Source organism: Kryptolebias marmoratus, linkage group LG22 (assembly GCF_001649575.2).
Source record: "Kryptolebias marmoratus isolate JLee-2015 linkage group LG22, ASM164957v2, whole genome shotgun sequence".
NCBI lineage: Eukaryota > Metazoa > Chordata > Actinopteri > Cyprinodontiformes > Rivulidae > Kryptolebias > Kryptolebias marmoratus.
In genome coordinates this window covers 17940514-17958672 of record NC_051451.1, presented here as the reverse complement: position 1 = coordinate 17958672, position 18159 = coordinate 17940514, and the positions used below count along the sequence as shown (strand labels likewise).

Here is an 18159-nt window from a genome sequence, read left to right as displayed (position 1 = left end):
GGGGGGGGGGTAAAGCATCAACAAAGAGCTGGGGATCCTCCACCACAGACATAGAAGAAAAGGGTTGAAAAAAAAAATATCTTGATTTGTTGCAGGCTCTGGTTATGAAATCTGCCAACCAGGCGTGAAAGTTACCAGATGTGGCCCTTTTCCTGTATGTACTGTATGCGCCTTCATTATCTAACTTGTGTCCTCTTCAGAACTCGGGGATTCCGCAAGGTTGGCCAAACATGCAGTCTGTCTCCCTACGAGCTGCAGAAATAAAACGTGCTGTCATAATAACTTTGTAACAGTGAACACTTACCAAGCTAAACAGCAACAGATAATTAAATCTTGTCTGAGTCAACTGATGTCTATTCAATTTTGCATCATGATTAATACTTCCGTGTCATCTAATTTGGACATAGTATTTTTCATAATAAAAACAGTGGTTAACAACCTTTAAGAAAAAAAAATCTAACTAATTAATGCAATATGTTTATCATGGCTCATAGACATAAACATATGTTTATTTTGTTCTTGATGATAGTGGATTATCATAGAGCTTTCTTTGTATTTTTACACAAAAGCCCATTTTAATAGTTTTTAAATCCTTTCGCTCATAAGACAAATGCTAAAACTCCATCTATATTTTTTCCTAAGTAAAATAATCACACATTATTATGTCAAAGCTTCTTAATAACTGCCTTATGTCTGAGCTGTTGGCTTTCAGTAACTGTGGCCCCCTGAGCAATGCAGCTGAACAGCCCTGCTGTAGAGTAAAGCTGTCTTATTCGTGTCAAGAACAAACTAAACTTCCACTGGGATACCAGTCAATCTGGCCATCCACTCTCTTCATGGTCGTAGACAACATAGGAAGAGCTGTCTAATGTACAGTAGTTAGGGCATCTAATTACAAAATGCTAGCTAAAATCTGAAAGTAGGAAATGGCTAGCTAGAAGTTACAAATAGCAAAACCTGAGCTAAAAAAGCTAAAAGTACTAAAAGGCTAGCTAATAGTATCAAAAGGCTGGCAAAAAGCTACAAATAGAAAGAAACTATCTAAAAGTAGCAAAAGGCTAGCTAAAAGCAGCAGAACAGTAGCCAAAAGCTAAAAATAACAAAAGGCTAGATAAAAACATTTTTTTCAGAGCAGCTAGCTAGAAACCAAAAGTGTCATAAAAGAACAAAAATAAGTATTATGCAGCAGATTTCAAAGATAATGGTATTGTTTTTAATTTCAATGCATTTTTGTGGGGAAAATATTTTTTAAACCATAAAAGTTACAAAAACTAAAAGCCATAGGATCTGTCTCGATTTAGCTATATGTTTTGATACATTAATGGGTAACAAAATACAAATTTTAAAACGTATAGAAAAACCCCCCAGGAAAACATAGTGTGAATGCTGAATAAGCATTCACAATAAACCATTATATTACTTTAAAATGAGTATATCACTATTTTATTATTTCAATACTAATACATTACAGCAACATTAGGTGTATCTTTTTTTATGTGGATTGATCTTTTGGATTTTTTTTTTTTTTTTATCTCGGTGAACATTTCAGTGCGCTGTCCCTTTAAATGACCAACGCGATTAAAGAACTCCACTTCCCACAATGCATCAGTCATTTCTCGTCATCGAACAAAAACACGGAAACAAAAGAACTAATCGCTTTTTCAAAACAAATAACGAGTCGGCAGAAAGTGAACGCAGTTGACAGCTGTCCGAGTTAACGTTGTAGCTTCTCCAACCCGCCCTGAAAGACTTGTCATGGCTCTGAAGAGAATACAGAAGGTGAGAATAGTCGTCTTTTCTTAATTTGTTTCATGGACAGATGGAACAGGATGAAGCTGTGCGGCGGAAACGCCTCAACGTTACTGTTGGATTTTGTCGCCGTTTATTTTTCTTCGACTTTCTGAGAACTTCACGTAATTCTTAGGTTGTTGTTTTTTGGTTTAAATGTCAGGCGGCGAAGCACTCAAACTTTAGACGAATAAGCCTCTTTTAAACTTGTTTCCTACCCACCGTCTGAATCTAAATCCCGGTGAACAGCAGCGGGAGGAATAACGATGGGAAACGGTCCAGGATGGTCCAGGATGGCCTGCCCAAGCAGGCTCCTGATTTTTATGTTGGTTGACATTGACCAAAAAGTTATTTTTTTGTATGAACCAATCAGCCTTGAATTCAATAATGACAAAGCATTTAAAAGCTATTTTTTTAAATTGTGTTGATTATTCTAATTAAATGTGAAGTCTTATATGTAAATGTATTATTTATTTATTTACAGGAGTTGAATGATTTACAGAGGGATCCCCCAGCTTCATGCTCAGCTGGACCTGTGGGAGAAGACTGTAAGTGTGGGATTGTGTGTCAGATTTCATGTCATTTCCTTATCTTTTAATCCTCAAGTTCTAGGTGTGCCTTTGAGACCGGGTGGCGGTTTTAAATCCTGCGCTCGGTCATCTTCACACATGTTGTTTCTTTGCCCTTGTTTCCTTTAGTGTTTCACTGGCAAGCCACCATCACTGGACCAGTAAGCATTTTTTTCTAGTTTTGTTTCTTTTCTTCTTTTTTTTTAAACCAAGTTGCTTCTGGATCTCTAGACAATGGTGTTTTCTGTTGGCTTTACAGCTCTTTCTGTTTATGTATGTAGAGCTCAGACTAGCACACGCTGCCCCACTATTATTCCCTGGAGCTCATACTATTTGCTTTTCTGTTTCAGAATGACAGCCCTTACCATGGAGGAGTTTTTTTCCTTTCTGTCCATTTTCCCACCGACTACCCCTTTAAACCACCGAAGGTAAGAATGTTTTCTTTTGTATATATATATATGATTCAAAAGCATTTTCTGGCAATTTCTAGAGTAAACTAATAACTACCGTGTCCATCAACAAAGAGGCAGACATATTCAGAATCAAGTGACGTTTCTTTTTCTTTGTGCTTTGTTTATAGGTTGCCTTTACGACAAAAATCTACCACCCAAACATAAACAGCAATGGTAGCATTTGCCTTGACATTCTGAGGTCACAGTGGTCACCTGCACTTACAATATCAAAAGGTAACGAAAATCAATTTACGCTTGTACCTGGCAGAACACTACGTTATGGCAGCGCTTTGTGAAGAGAGGCACTACAGATTTATTTTAGTTGCAAAGAAATATATATATTTAGGGGGGAACTAGAGCAACAGGAGTTTTAAAGACGGGCACAATGTGTTCTACCCAACTTTGGCTGTTTTCACACACATACACCTGAGATTTGGAGGGGAAGGTGCAGACACTTTTGTGTGAATTTTTACGGCTCGACGCGCTCTTCTCCCAGCGACAGGTCGTGTGCTGAAAATGCGCCCTGAAAGAGAAATGTGAGGAAGAAGGGTGCAGATGAACATCTGTTTACAGTGCACAGGAGGCAAAACGGTGCAAAAATAGCTGCTGCTGTTGTTTTGTTTGTTTTTTTCTTTTGAAGAACATCAAGAATAGCAAATAAGCTTTCTCGACACATATTCAAGAACCTGTGGTACTGATAGAAGCAGCAAAAAAAATATCCATATTGTCAAGCAAGTGGAAAAGCAATGTGCAGCTCAGCAGGAAGCAGCAGCTTTTAGCAGCTCACACCTGCTCACCTGCACTGGAACATGTACCTCTACTTTCACACACCTTGGGAGTGTAACTCCTGGTGACCTTTTTTTTCCGCCCTTGTTGACTGTTAAAAGTTGGGAGCAAATTCGTCAGATGTTTTCATTCTGATATACCATTCCTATGCAACAGTTGTGGAAAATCTCAGGATTTCCCTGCATGTGTACAAACAGCTAGGCTAAGACATTAAGCCCCCCCACCCCACCCCCACCCAATTTTGCAGTTTTGCAATTTTGGTTGGAAAAAGAAGGATTATTTAAAACTAAAACATTTCCTAAAGCAAATGTAGCAAAGTTTCAAGGCAGATTAAGCTTAAAATGGACAGTTTAACCTTATATACTTCAGCTACAATATTGTAAAACTGAATATTTGAAGCAAACACTGGTAGGAGGGCGCACTCTGTCTCAGTTGGGAATAAAATTGTAATAACAAAACCAAGACAAACAAACGTGCCGTGTACATGTATGTGTTCAGCTCGATAATGTAGATGACATGCAGAGAGTTGGCAAAAAGAAATGTAATATGATTCGAAAGCTGTTTGCAAACAAAACATTGTCCTTCTTTTCTTTTTCTTCCTAGTTTTGTTGTCCATATGCTCCTTGCTGTGCGACCCGAATCCAGACGATCCTCTGGTCCCTGACATCGCACACATCTACAAGTCAGACAGGCAAAAGTGAGCGTCAAAGAGCGTCGCTTAGAAAACCGACGAGTTTACTTTGCCTTAACCTCTTTTCTTTTTCTTTTTGTTTCGCTCGTTTGTTAAGGTACAACAAATTGGCCCGAGAATGGACCCAGAGGTACGCGCTGTAACCGACCGGTGTTGCGGACGCAGCGGCGCCTCTGCAGAGTATGACCGTACTGTTCAACTGCTTTACCCTCGCTGCCTGTAGCCGAGGTGTTTGATACACTCAATGCACTTTCTCTTCTGAAATTTTACTTGACCCGTTTTATTATTTTGGCATTATTGGCATATTTCTTTTTTTTTTTTTTCCTCATTCTAACTGATGTGCAGAGATAGCGAGATTTTTTTTTTCTCTCCTTTAAAAAAAAAACTTGTAATGTACATCACTGTATTTTGATTATACTGAATTAAAAAGATGAAGAGTAAGATTAATTCCGTGTTTTTTCCTCTCTCTACTTAATTCATAGGGAAACAGAAGTTGGAACAAATTTTCTTATTTCATCGCTCCGATGACCATTAGATGGCAGACTTTACTCTTTACCAACTAAGCGTTTTCACGATTAACATTCTCTCGCTGACATTTCTATCGTCACATCTGAGCCATATTTCATTTAGGTCTATTTACAAAAAGCTTATTATAGACAGTGTTTTGCAGTTATTATAGACAGTGATGTTCTCCATAACCTGAAGTTAAATCACCTGTTATTATCTGTTGGTGAAACAAGCGTGGAAAGTGTGAGGATGCACATAAACAGAGCAGCTCCAGGTTTCTTTTGAGTTGTCTCTAATGGACCGCAAACACGCTCTCCTGACTGATAATGTAGGCTTTTTCAAGTTCTGGTTTGCGAAACTTTCACGCCAAAACGTCATTTGTTTAAGTCTGACATACAGTAGCTGGCAAAAACTTGATTTAAAACTCAATTTAATTTCAAAGTAAAGGATTTTAGACCTTACAAAACCACAACCTAAAACAGCAGCTTTAATGCGGGCTACTCTTTTACAAAGCATTTAAATGATCTTACTTTTTATAAAAGTATGCAGACTTTGACTTTTACGAGTCAGTTATATGCAGTTTTGTATTTTGAGACGCTGAACATTTTGTGTTTGTTGTTGTTTTTGTTTTTTTTTAAGAGCTTTAAAATTATGCAGCACATTTATTTTGCTTATATACAAGTAACCCAGGACTTACAGATACATAGTTGTTATAATAATGATATATTTGAAATTCATGAACCCTGTGCTGTGTGGGCTAAAAACTGGTGACTAAGGCTGCGCACTGAAGAAGCTGGGCCAAATGGGAGGAGTTTTCTTTTTTTTTTTTTTTTTTCCAGGCTGACACGTGAATCTTTCCCGAGGAGTAGCTCGGGTATGTGTGGCTGTGAGGAGCTCCGTTAGCTCTGCAGGCCGGGACAGAGAGAGAGCGGATCAGGGCGCTCGGCTCCTCCTGCCTATTTTTAGCAGCGCGGCTCCGATGGGGGGAGAACGGAGGAGCCTGAAGAAACTCTACAGCCCTGCCAGGATGAGCTCGCGCCACGCCGCCGAGAAGTGACGGAATAATAATAATTTAAAAAAAAAAAAGAAAGAAAAGTTAAAAGACGTCCAGCGTTTTTTTTTTATTTTTTTCTGGTCTCCTCAGCTCATCTCGGGCTGAATTCGCTGTGGCCCCTGGAGAAGTTTTCCGCGCGGCGCCATGGCTACTCAGTGCGACGCTTTGACTGGATACTTGCAGCAGTCGGACCAGGGCTCCAACAGCGAGCGGAGCACCGACTCTCCTCTGCCCGGCTCGGAGGAGGACCTGAGCGGGCCCCTCCCGCTGCCGGACCCGGAGTGGACGGAGGAGAGGTTCCGTGTGGACCGCAAGAAGCTGGAAGTCATGTTGTTAGGTAACAGCAACGAAAACTTCCATTTTCTTTTGTTTTGTTTTTCTCTTGAACGCTTAATTGTCCGACATAAAACTTTTAGCAGCACCCTTCTTTACATATGTGAATTTCAACCCTTTCTCCCCAAAGCTCCATTCCACCATGACAGGTTTGTTTTGAAGAATTAATTGTCAAGACCGCGATCCGGAAGTGTCAATTAAGGCAATTAAGTCGAGCCAAATAGCTCTGCGCCTCCAATTAATCGACTGTTTACAGTTTCGTGACATAAATGACAAACAGAAGAGAGTATCCAAATAGCTATACACTGTAATAAGTGTCTGGCCGTACAATTATGTGACCTGAAACTTAAATAGAAGTAGGAGTAAAGGTTATGTTAGTTAAACGTGAGTGTCGTGCCTGCAGTAACATGATTTGACCACCAGATGTCGCCACACAGACTCAGACTGTGTGGTGCATGTAGTTGCCTGAACACTTAGATCACTTAGATCAGGTCTGCAACCTTTACAACTTAAAGAGACATTTTTACCATCTCTTGTACTAAATATCATTTGCATAGAGCCACAAAATTTTACTTAAGCCCTAAAATTAAAATAAATCATTACACTTTTGAAGTTTCATTCATCAGGTTGTTGGTTATTTCTGTTTTCAAAAGGCCCAAATCTTTACTTACTTAAAGCACTAAAGGCATCTATTAGTCCGACCCACATATCTGGTTTTCTGTCATTATAAGAATAACTTGCTGTATGTTAGTGCATCATATTTTGATGCCTGAAATCTACGATCTCTAATAGAAGCACAAAACTACATTTGCAGCATTCTGCCTCAAGTACGATGACAACTGTGAGTTTTGTGGTGAATGTGAAGAACAACTACACTGTCTGTGAGATAGTAGCATAAACGAAACAGGGAGCAAGCTAACAAACCACTGGCTCAACAATAAAACTGACCACTGCATTTTTAAACTCACTTGACTTGAGTCAAATCCCCTTGATTCTGGTACTGAAAGGATGGAAAGCTGTGCACACAATGCATAAAAAAGACAGTGTTTACACAGGCAGCCCAGCCATCTAAATTGTTAGGGTATTTTGCTGCAGAAATATTACAAATATTTGTAAATATTTGGACTAGAAAACTGCTAAAAGTACCATTTCCTGTTGTCAAATTAGATATAATACTCAGGTTCATGTGACTTTGTTGGTGAAAGTTACAAGGAGCCACTGCAAAAGGTCTGAAGAGCCACATGTGGCTCCAGAACTGCTGGTTTCAGACTCCCAAGTTAGACTCAGCAAGATTCATCACATATATAAACATCTGATTCAACAGGCTTTCCTGCCTTTAGGCAAAAGATAAACTGAAATTTGATAAGTCCTCTTGGAAATTAAGTTTTATACAAGTATTGTAGCTAGTGTCCTAATGAAGTTACATTTTTAATTTGTTAATTCTGCATTGCAGGTTAAAACATCACACGATTCCACTAACTTCCCATCCAGTTTTGATGTTTGTGTGTAGTTATTTTGGTTCGGCAGGCTCAGTGTGTAATCTCCCCAGTGATGCATGTGTGACGGTGAACAGTTAAACAGGGTTGTAAAAAGAGGCCAGACGGGGTTTCGGAGAGTGGTCCCTTGAAATTCAAAAGGCTGAGGTCATTTATCATAAATTTCAAAACCCTTGCGTGTCTAATATTTGAGCATTAGGTAAGAGGGCTGGACTCTTATCTGTTTCACGGAAAGACACTCGGTTGGACCTGTGAAGCAACCAGACGGGGCCCTTAGGAGGAATCTTATCAGTCATGAGCATGTTGAAAAGAAAACAAGACAGATATTAAGTGGGTCAACATGGCTGATAACTCGATTTGTTTTCTTTGTAACTTGGTGAAAGGTGGTCATCAGTAATTTGAAAGGGGCTCTAATTGCTCATTTTGTTTCGGAAAGCGCTCCTCCAGCTCCGTCTCTGCCGCACTGTTGCAGATGTGTGCTCGCATACATGCAGCTCCCCTTTGAGAATGTCCTGGTTGTTGCCTCGCAGCTCCGTGCATTCCTCAAAGCTCCATGTCATCTCAAACTCTTCCAGGAAAACAACTTAACCAGAGGCCGGCCCTGAATCCGAGTCCTCTGGACATACCACGTCACATGCCTCACTAAAACGCGTCTGTTTATGCCTTTGTGCATGTGTATATAAAACAACTTATCTGTTTGACTGAATCTCAACAGTTTGTCAGTCCGGTCTCTTGTTTCTGCCAACGTCTCGTTTCCTAATTGCTCCACCATGACATCATCACTGCTGACTGTGTTTGTGTTGACGCCGCAGCTCGGATGCAGAGGAGAAATGGCTGCTGTGTTCCTGTGTCTGGTCAGTCGCAGGTTTAAGTTTAAATGCCGTGCTATCTCAGCCATGAGACTGTTTTCACCTTTGACCTCTGCCCCTCTGCGGCAGTCCAGGAAGTCTGCTTTTGTCGCTCGTTCCCTGGTGTAGATGTTACACAGTCTTAGAATCTGTCAAATTTTGTAAATTGTGCTTTAATAACTGCTAAAAAAGCCACAGTAACGTACTGGAATGTGTTTCTGCTCTTTAGATCGGATCTTCATCCGTTTCTGCTCCGAAGGTGTAAATTCATATCCCAACAAATCAAAGCTCCCTAACCTGCCAGTGTTTTGATTGGAGAAGTTGTAGATTTGGCTGTGGTACATAATGTTCCGAAGGTCACAGTTTGGCCCATACTGAAATCATTTCACGAGAACTCCAGTATATTTCTTTATCCGGTGCTATATTGTCTGTAACGATATCTCTGGTTTGTCTTTCCCGGAAGGATTAAGTGTGACTTGACCTTCGAGAGAGAGAGCCACAGATCAAATCATGCTGCGATTACTTCTTGTGCAATGATAATTGTATCTTGTAATATACTGTAGCTGCACAAGTCTGCATTTTGGGGCTGCTGTGACCATCTGGTCTAGGATTGCTAAATATTTAAAAATGCTGTTATGTATGTTAGAGTATTGCTAAACACTGGAAACCATCTATCGGTTATTCAGTTATGTTCTTTTTAAAGAAACCATAAAAATGATTACTTGCACAATGTAGATTAATACTCATCAGGTGATAATTTGTAATGTTGTGTTGCTTTGTCCAGAAATATTCCATATGCTGTGGAATAATGGCAAACTCTAAGTCATACTGTTTGTTGTGACGGGAACTCCATCCGGTTATCTGTGCATGCCATCAGTGTCACTTGGTAAGTTTAGTTTAAATAAGGTTGGCCAGAATCAACAGATTTGTTGGAAACGAGGTGCTTAAGAACAGGAACTAAAAAAAAAAAAATGCTGCCAAGTAACAAGGCAAAAGACAAAATCCATGTGCAGGATTTGGACAACTTTGATGCAAGCGGATCCAAGATGGCACATAAATAAATCCAGTTTTCCAAACATGGTGTGACAGCTGCTTCACATTAAAAAATAAATTAAATTAAATTAAATAAACACCTGAAAGCACTTATTTAATTAATAATTTAGTTTTAATTACCCACTTTTATTATTTCCATAATTTCAACATTTTATTTCATAGTATAAAGAAATTGTAAGTGGATTTCCTGGAGCACAGTCTGGGGTAATAATGGAGGACATTGTGAATTTAAGTGACATTTGAAGATGCTCTCAGTAATAAACTCTGCCATACCCTGAAGATAAAGCTAAAGGGTCAGAGTAGACGACAGACTGGTGGGAGCTGCGTGGCAGAATTAGGTTAATAAACATCACTTAGAAACACTCTGTTCCCATTAAAGTAAAATCAGAGTCACCAAAATATCTCCTCACTGAATCAAATCCCCGTCCTACGCAGTTACCCTACTCTGTGGATCAGCTAGACTGTGTGACCCCTCTGGGGTGGCACAGTTTGCATCAGAACAAAATGGAAATAATTAGTTGCTCAGCAATTACAAATTTACTGTCTCCAACACTGGCAAGGATCGGGTTTCCTGGGTTTAGATGAATAAATAGAGTGGAAAGTGACAAGAAAATCTGCTGTCAGGGTTTACTGCTGTACTCTTGGCACCCAGGAGTGGAGCTCCGGAGTGGATGGCTTGGAGACCAGAAACAGAAGCACAAAGGCTTGAAAGATGGTTTTTATGTGTGCAGAGAAGAGTGTAAGAAAAACCTTTCTGCCTTTTATTACATTCACTATGAAGATGCCAAAACAAGTGTGGGAAAGGAGTACCATTTTCCCAAACTGTAATTATTCATATAAACTGTTTCTAAGGATACATATATATATATATATATATATATATATATATATATTGTAAACTTGCATTACCCGCGCCCTCCTCTGTAAATCGGTGCATCACTCTTGTTGTGGGTTTTCGTGCTCAGACTAGTAGTGGCGATAGTTTAGTGCTGTTTGTGATTGAACACGGACTCCTGGAGGGCCAGCGTGCGTGTGCACATGTTGTAACAACATGTTTACTGAGAAACGGTGACAGCAACCTACAATTAGGCTAAGTGAATCGTTTTCCGCATTGAACTAATTTGTTTCCCCAGCTCCTTAACCAGACTATTATTGGTTAGCCTTGTTTTAGGAAGGAAACCAGGGGAAAGAGTGAGATATTTTTAAGACACTTTATATTGTAAAGTAATCAGTTATAATCAAGACAAGGAACAGCTACTTTAAACATTACATAGAAGAGTACAGCTCATATAGTTTATGTGAAAGGGAAACCTGGATCTTTAATAACATTTTGATCACTGTCTTTTTTATTATTATTATTCAGCCTTTGTACACCTTATAATGAAGGCATGATGTGTGAGGGCCTCGGCCTCCTCTTCCTCCTCTGTGCTGAGTAAGACTCTCAGACAGGAAGTGAATGTCTTTTGGGGAATGTGCTGCAGGCTTTCTTTTTCTCATTCTCCCCTCTCTTGCTCCCTGATGAATGCTCAAACACTGCTCCTTCTGTTCCCGCTTTCATCAGATCATCTGTGGCATCATCAAATTTTCCTGTGTTTACAAACAATTCTTTTTTTTTTTAACCTTCTAACTTGACCGATTCCAGCAAACAACATGACTTTAAGCTCTTCGGGACAATAGAAACTGCTGTTCAGCTGCATAATGCATTATATGTAATTTTCCCCGTGAATGATGTTTAGGGGTATTTGGATGATATTTTGAGCTCTTGACTGGTGCAGTCTGTGTCATGCATTGTTTTTAAAGTTAGTAGTCTTAAGCGAAAAGAAAGATGGAAAAGCTGGGAACTTGGAATGAACCGTCACACAGATTTCCGTTTGGAGAAAAATATAGTAAAGAATGGAAAACAAAAGAGAACGCCAGCACGAGAAAGGAAAATCCCTCTCTTCTGGTCGAGATCTGAATATCGTCTGTCACTTGGAGATATTGTGATTTGTACACCAGATTCTGACTGGGTTTCATGAAAAATGTGTGTTGTAGTTGTGAATGTGCCAAAGCAGAGATTGTTATAATTTTGACATTTTGCAGACAATTAAACCAGTTTCTCCTAATTGAACAAAATATTTTCCACTCATTTAATCAAACTGGAGATGGATTACCTCTTGTTTGCAGTTTGCTGTGCCTCATTTACCTCGCAGCAAGGCAAATCAGATCATTTGTTTGACTTTAACTTGTGAGATTAAGTAATAATCAAATGCTAGATTGAGCAAATATCTGAAATAACCTCTTATTATGGGAACTAATGATCGGAGTTCTGATTTATTTACAAGTTGCATAAATGCTGCTTTTCATTATGGTAAAAATGTATATACTGTAGCTAAATTTATATAAGCTATAAAGTTAGTTCTTAAGTTGTGTGACACTTAGCAGTTTGTGCTAATAAACATTGTCATCACTTAGTATTGATAAATAAACTTTAAATAAACCAGAGAAAGATCACTTTGCCTACGTAAGAGCACTATAAAGCCCTTACTTTGATTATTTACCAGTCAGCTGTTTTGTTTTAGGCAGTAAATAAATAGCTGTACATTCTTAAATGCACCAAATGTGGATTAATCCTTTATTATTTTTATACACTACTCAAGTGCACCTTGTTTCTTTGTCTAAATAACTCTTTGTGCTTTTGTATCTTTGAGTTTACTCAAATTTGTTCCGGTTTGTCTGTTTTGTGAAAAATAGTAAACTGGGTAGAATCTGCTTACAGTTTGCAAAAAAAAAAAAAAATTTTAAATGCCGTTATGCAGCCATAATGTAAGTATTTTGTGTTTTCAGTATATTATCGGTTATGAATACGTAATGAAGGGACCAAACTGTTCATGACAGGAAAACAAAACGTCTAAACTCAGTAGACTTTGCGTTTTGTAACTGTTGTAACTAACAGACGATTCATGTGGTTAACAAATTTGAGCAGAATCTATGCTACGCTAAGGTTTCAACGGGTTTCACTGCAAACGTGTAGGTTCCACATGGGGCCAGTCTTAGAAAGGGATGAAACAATCAGTTGTGGGCTCTTGTGATGTTGGCCCTGTAGCTTTGCTCTGCTATAGAAATGTCAGAAGTCACAATGGACAAAGAGTAATGCAGCTTTTCTGAACTGCATGCAAGTCTGTTTGTATTGGTTGAAAACTTAAAACTAGAGTCTGACTTTTCCAAGACTGTCCTATGATGTGTTAAAGACCATGATGTTTTAGATCCTATATTTTGCTGTTGGTTTTGGAGATGCAACTGTTAGCATAAACCCTGTTGTGCTTAAAGAAATAGTCTGGTCTTTTTTTTTTTTTTTTGAAGTTCTGTTCTGTCAAATGGTTAACAATCAGCAGTGACGTAACTCATAAAGGAGTGTGAAGAAACGGGCAGTTTTTGTTCAGGTTAGGATAATGGCTAGTTAAACAAGGGGCTCATTTTATATTGTTTGTTCAGGCTTATGGAAACTCTTTTTCAGAACAACATACAGATATGAAAGACTGCTACATTAGCTAATATTAAACCTGTATATATATATATTTTTTGCATGACACAGTTTGTTTAGTTTGTCGCTGTTTTCTTAACCCAGCAACATTCATGTTACTATGTGAATGTCAGTCTCCTGAGGCCTCTGAATGCATCAATCTGCTTGACGGACGCTTCCAGTCAGTCCAAAAGTTAATTCAGCTCCCAGTGGACTGATACATTCATCATATAATATTCTACCCGCAGCACACACGTTCAGTAACACAGACGTTTGGTTGTCATGCAAAAGTGGAGTGGTTTAATGTTAGCGAATGTAACGTTCTGTCACACCGGTACAGCTTTTATAAGCTGTATGGAAAGCTTTGGTTTGCTCTGTAATGGTAAATTTTATTTACCTTTTCACGAATTGGCTTTGCTCGGTTATCCTCGCCACCTTTCTTCTCACCCTCCTTTTTTCCTTTCTTTTTAGAAACACGCTGATACAATTAAACAGTTTTATTTGACTTTGCTTGCATGTTGAATTCCTTCATCCTGGGCATGATGAGGCTTTCAGAAGCTGTAATATAATTGAGCTTGAGTCGGCAGAAAAACCTGTAATTGATGACTCAAAAAAAAAAAAGAAGCCAAACCAGGAGTACCTCTTTTCAACGTTTTGACTGAGGCTGGAGTGCTGTGACCCATTTCTTTGCTCCTGGAGCTGTAAATGGGCTGAAATGAATCCCTGTTTTTCTATGGCCCTCAGACCTCTTTTTCATCAAGGTTTTTCAAAGCGCAGATTTACATTCTCTCGGGTTTGCGGTTGCTATTTTAGAAACGTTTCTTTGGGGGGGCACTCCTTGGCCTGCCCTGTGTGCACTCGGCACACACACACAAATACAGGAAAACACGCACACACCAACACATGTACACCACGCTGCCTATAACCCCTCCCCGTGGAGCTTTAATGTTTATGTATGGATAACCTTGGGTTTTGGTTTGTTGTTCTCTCTCCTTATTCAACATTCACTATAGTCTGCCTTTTTTCCACCGGTCATATTTTTGTAATATTCTCCACTTGATCAAAAGGAAATAGGTGAGACTTAAACTATGTGCAGGCACCACCCAAAACCTTAACTGAATTAGGAAATCTACATTATTACCTTCAAGCTAATCCGAATTGTCATATGAGTGCAGATAACTCCGAGGTTGTGTAATCTAGTATAGTAATAAAACTAAAAATGTGTGGTATGATAATCCTCCATCGTTTTGTCAAGGCTTAAAAAGACAGGTTTATGCTTTGTAATTAATTTGCTGTGAATGGAGAACATCAGCGATTTCCTAATAACTACAAAGAAATGTTTACAGTGCAGTGAGCCTGACTCCCTGCGCTCCCCGGGGGATCTAACGCAGTAGATACCAGGCACCAGGAATGTACAATATTGGGAAATCATTTGGCAGCATTTGCCCAAGCGAGAGGAAAAAAGAAAAGTAGAGGGTGAACTAAACATATTGCCAGAAACACATTTTTACGTTTGCCATATTTCCTTAACCTAACGATCTTATTGCAGAGATAAACAGGTTCAGGCCGTTGTTGTCGTACAGTCTGGCCTCTGTCTGTTTTCTTTTTATCATCAGCCTGCCCACCCTCGTGACCTTTGGGTCATCCAGTCTAGTTTTCCTGGAAGGCTTTCATCTTTGTCAGACAGCAACATCTGGCACTTAGTGCTTTTATTTGATAGTATAGTTGCTTAGCAACCCTGCAGAAACTGAGAGACGAGAGGAGCTGTCACGATAACAGAAGGTGTCTGTAGGATGCAAAATTATGACAACTGTTCGGTTTGATGGGTTTGAACTTTGCTTACCAAAGCTTGGAAGTAATTGTCGTTTCAAAGCGTCGAGTTAATTTTTTTCTAAGCTCTTAGCTCTGGCAATTGGATGGCACCTGTTGTTTCTGGTGGTAATTACTAAAATGATTACATTTTCAATGAAATAAATGTGTGGGATTTAACTAAATCTGTACACCACTGACAGACCAGTATCTTGCGAAGACAAAATGTTCTTTTTAGATATTCTCAGTGATAGTTTACTTTTGGTAATTACTATAAATCAATTTAAAAAAAAACAACATATTTGCTCATCCTGGGCTCCTTGCTAATTGCTCATTTTTGCATAACAACAATTGTCTGTTTTTAACATTTTAAATTCAGCAAATCCTACGACAGGCAGTTTCTTGTTTCAGTTTTTATACAAGTAGTTACCATCATTGTTTTGTAGCAAATGAACAGTAAAATAAAATATGGAAAGAATATAAGCACATTTTAAGTTGCTCATATTTAACACCCACACTCTTTTTCAATCCACTTCTATATAGTGAAAATTAAGTAAAACTATTGCATTTTTCATCTTATGATTCATGAATGGCATCAGCAAAATTGATCAATCACCAGTTATGTACTCTGTTAGGAACACGTTTGTCTGTCAAAATGTATCTATAGCATCTCAGTTTTCTGTTAAAAGTCCCAAAGTCAGTGTTGAAAACTTAGGAAGCTTCTTTGTGAGCGATAATTTGGAAGATTATGTAAACCAGACAACTCTTTCTGCTGTAGTTGCATGATGCCTCAATCCTGAATCGGCGATTAGATACCGCTCTTCCCTTGTAGAAACAGCTGAAAGCTGTCTCAGGTGCTGGTTTCTGTTTTTTTTTATGTGCCAACTTGAACAAAATCCGCCAAAGTAACAACATGTTTGCTCTCATTTCGCTTTCAAACCCTGCCGCTGCCAACTAGCTGTCAACCGCGAGGTCGTAGGCTTTTAGAAACACTCTGTCACAGAAGTGCTGGATTTACTTTTAGTTTTCTGAAAACAGCCTCATCACTGGAAAATCTGTTTGACTGAATGCTGTCAGTTTGTTTTTCATAAGCCATTTTCATTCACACACGTTGGAGATATTTATGAGACAGATGTTTTCCGCAGTCGCTGTACTTCACAGTGGGAGGTTTTATGCTGGAGATGTTGTAAATTTTAAGGAAGTGATAAGGAAAAAAGGTTGGAAATCACAGTGATTTCTTGAAGAACACTTTGGGAACAGCAGATGAGGCTTGTTGCTGTCTCAATAACACTGTTTGTATGCAAGTATATTTCAAACAGGAAGCAGTACAAAGAAACAGCTCATTAGGGGAAAACCTGAATAAGTAACTCTTCCTAGCACACACATTTAGTCACTTGCAGTGATATATCCCGGACTTAAAGTGTTATTAAGAAACTTAGAGTGAACGCTGACAACATTTGGGTTGTTCTCCCTGGCAGTAAGCAGAATCAAATAAAATCCATACAAATGTAAAGAGGATCAAGTGTTATAGTTGTTATAGTTTGTGCAATATTTTGAGCCCATTTGAATGTTGGACAGTGGTAATTTACATAAAAAATAAACTCCATTTAAAAGAAATCTACATTTAGATTAAAAAATTAAATGGTTCCCTTCTTAACCCAGTTCGAAACTTTCTCATCTGTGCAATACACTAAAAATCAATGCGCTCGCTCGAAGGAAAGATATTAGAAAGCAGCTATGAAAACATTATGTTGATAAGATGTGGAAAAATTACTTCTGGCTCGCTCATCTTAGTCAGGTGTGGCTCTGAAGTCTGGTTTGTGTATCAGTGTGTCTCACTTCCTGGAAATTCCTTCGAGTGTTTTCACAGATTAAAATTGTAATTTTTAGCGACCTTCGGAAGGCAAGCAATTAATATAATTATTATGAGCTGAATTTTTAGGCTATAAATCATATAACTGGATGACTAACACTAGCCAGTGGTGTTTGCCACAAAACACACATGGTTCTTACACCAGAACTGGGAATTTTATCAGAAAAATGTCTTTATTTGTCAACTCCTTCTGACAGGGTTGTGTTGTATTATGCATGCGTTAACTTGTGTTTTTACATACATGCTACAAAACAACTAATAAACTGCATTTCTGTTTCACTTTCCTGCTTCTGAGCATTATGGCTTCTAGTGTGATTGTTTCAGAAGAAAGGCTAAATTTAAATGTTGTGTTGACGTCAAACGGTAACTGGGAAAGAAGTTTTTATTAGTGAAAAGTGGTAGTGGTATAGGTGTGTGAACTCCAAAAATGACGATGAGGACATCAAGCTCTGTGAAACAAAGAACATAGCAGTTTTTATATTCATATTGTTTATACATCTGGCTCCAGGTGTAAAACTCCCCCCACTTTTTGTGGCGATGACTGAATGAATGATATTGCATAGCATGTTAAAAGTAATGGCTTACATATGTGCCATTAGGACTTTTTGTAACTTGGCTTTTGTTTTTTTTTTGTGCTCACTCTCATCCCCTCCACTAAACCCTGGTAGTGTGCAACTCTAACTATTTAATGTTAAAAATATATATTTGAAATTGTCTTGTGATTTGATTATTTAGGGTTTGTCTCTATTGTTTGCTGCATTGTTGTGTGTGTGCGTGTGTGAACTGAAGTCATAACCGTAGAAATAAACGCTTTTTGCATTCCTTTACTGTCAAAACAGCGGACTCTCCCAGAAACTTAGTCTTTCCGCAAAATAATGAAAGCCAGGCCCCGCTCCATCTGGCAGCAATGAGCCCTGTGTGCTTTCCACTTCGACATCGATCGTCTTTTACATGTAGTGACACTGATGGTGTTCATTAAGAAATTACGTGGAGAGAATTTAAGTGGGTGGATATGATCTTCAAACGTCATGACTATTTTGTCAAATTAGCATTCCGTCTAATTAGGAGTTATTATTAGCAGCATATTTTCAAAGATGGATCAAACGGCAGAACTGATTGCAGCATGGAGTTTCTGCTGGAAAGCATTGCGGGTTTTCAACTTTGATGCCTTCGCTGGATGACAGGAGCACTGCGTTGTATTCAAAACTTGAACCAAACTCAAGTGTAGCTTTTATGTAAATATACACACAGAATATAAGTCATAAAAATGTGCTCCCTAACTGTAAATGTTGGCTTGATGTCTACCATAAAAGAAGCCTACTGGGCTTTTCTGTAGGCCAACAAAAAAATAGACTTCTTGTGTTGCCTGAGTACTGAGAATTGAACCAGAAATCACAT

At 38.7% G+C, this 18159-nt stretch overlaps 2 protein-coding genes across 2 annotated transcripts in view; both read left to right on the top strand.

The window, feature by feature from the left end:
* The first annotated feature begins 1613 nt into the window (after window positions 1-1613).
* LOC108242687 (ubiquitin-conjugating enzyme E2 D4-like) lies at window positions 1614-4733 on the top strand. The gene is made up of 7 exons (XM_017427684.3): window positions 1614-1779; window positions 2273-2336; window positions 2487-2518; window positions 2708-2785; window positions 2938-3043; window positions 4199-4292; window positions 4384-4733. The coding sequence occupies exons 1-7, from the start codon at window positions 1756-1758 to the stop codon at window positions 4427-4429; spliced, it is 444 nt and encodes a 147-aa protein (XP_017283173.1). The 5' UTR covers window positions 1614-1755; the 3' UTR covers window positions 4430-4733.
* Window positions 4734-5639: 906 nt separating this feature from the next.
* LOC108245631 (protein bicaudal C homolog 1) overlaps window positions 5640-18159 on the top strand; it is a 57139-nt gene continuing 44619 nt past the window's right edge. The window contains exon 1 of the mRNA XM_017432712.3: window positions 5640-6184. Coding sequence (XP_017288201.1) covers window positions 5992-6184 — 193 coding nt within the window. The 5' untranslated portion in view covers window positions 5640-5991. The remainder of the gene's footprint in view (window positions 6185-18159) is intronic.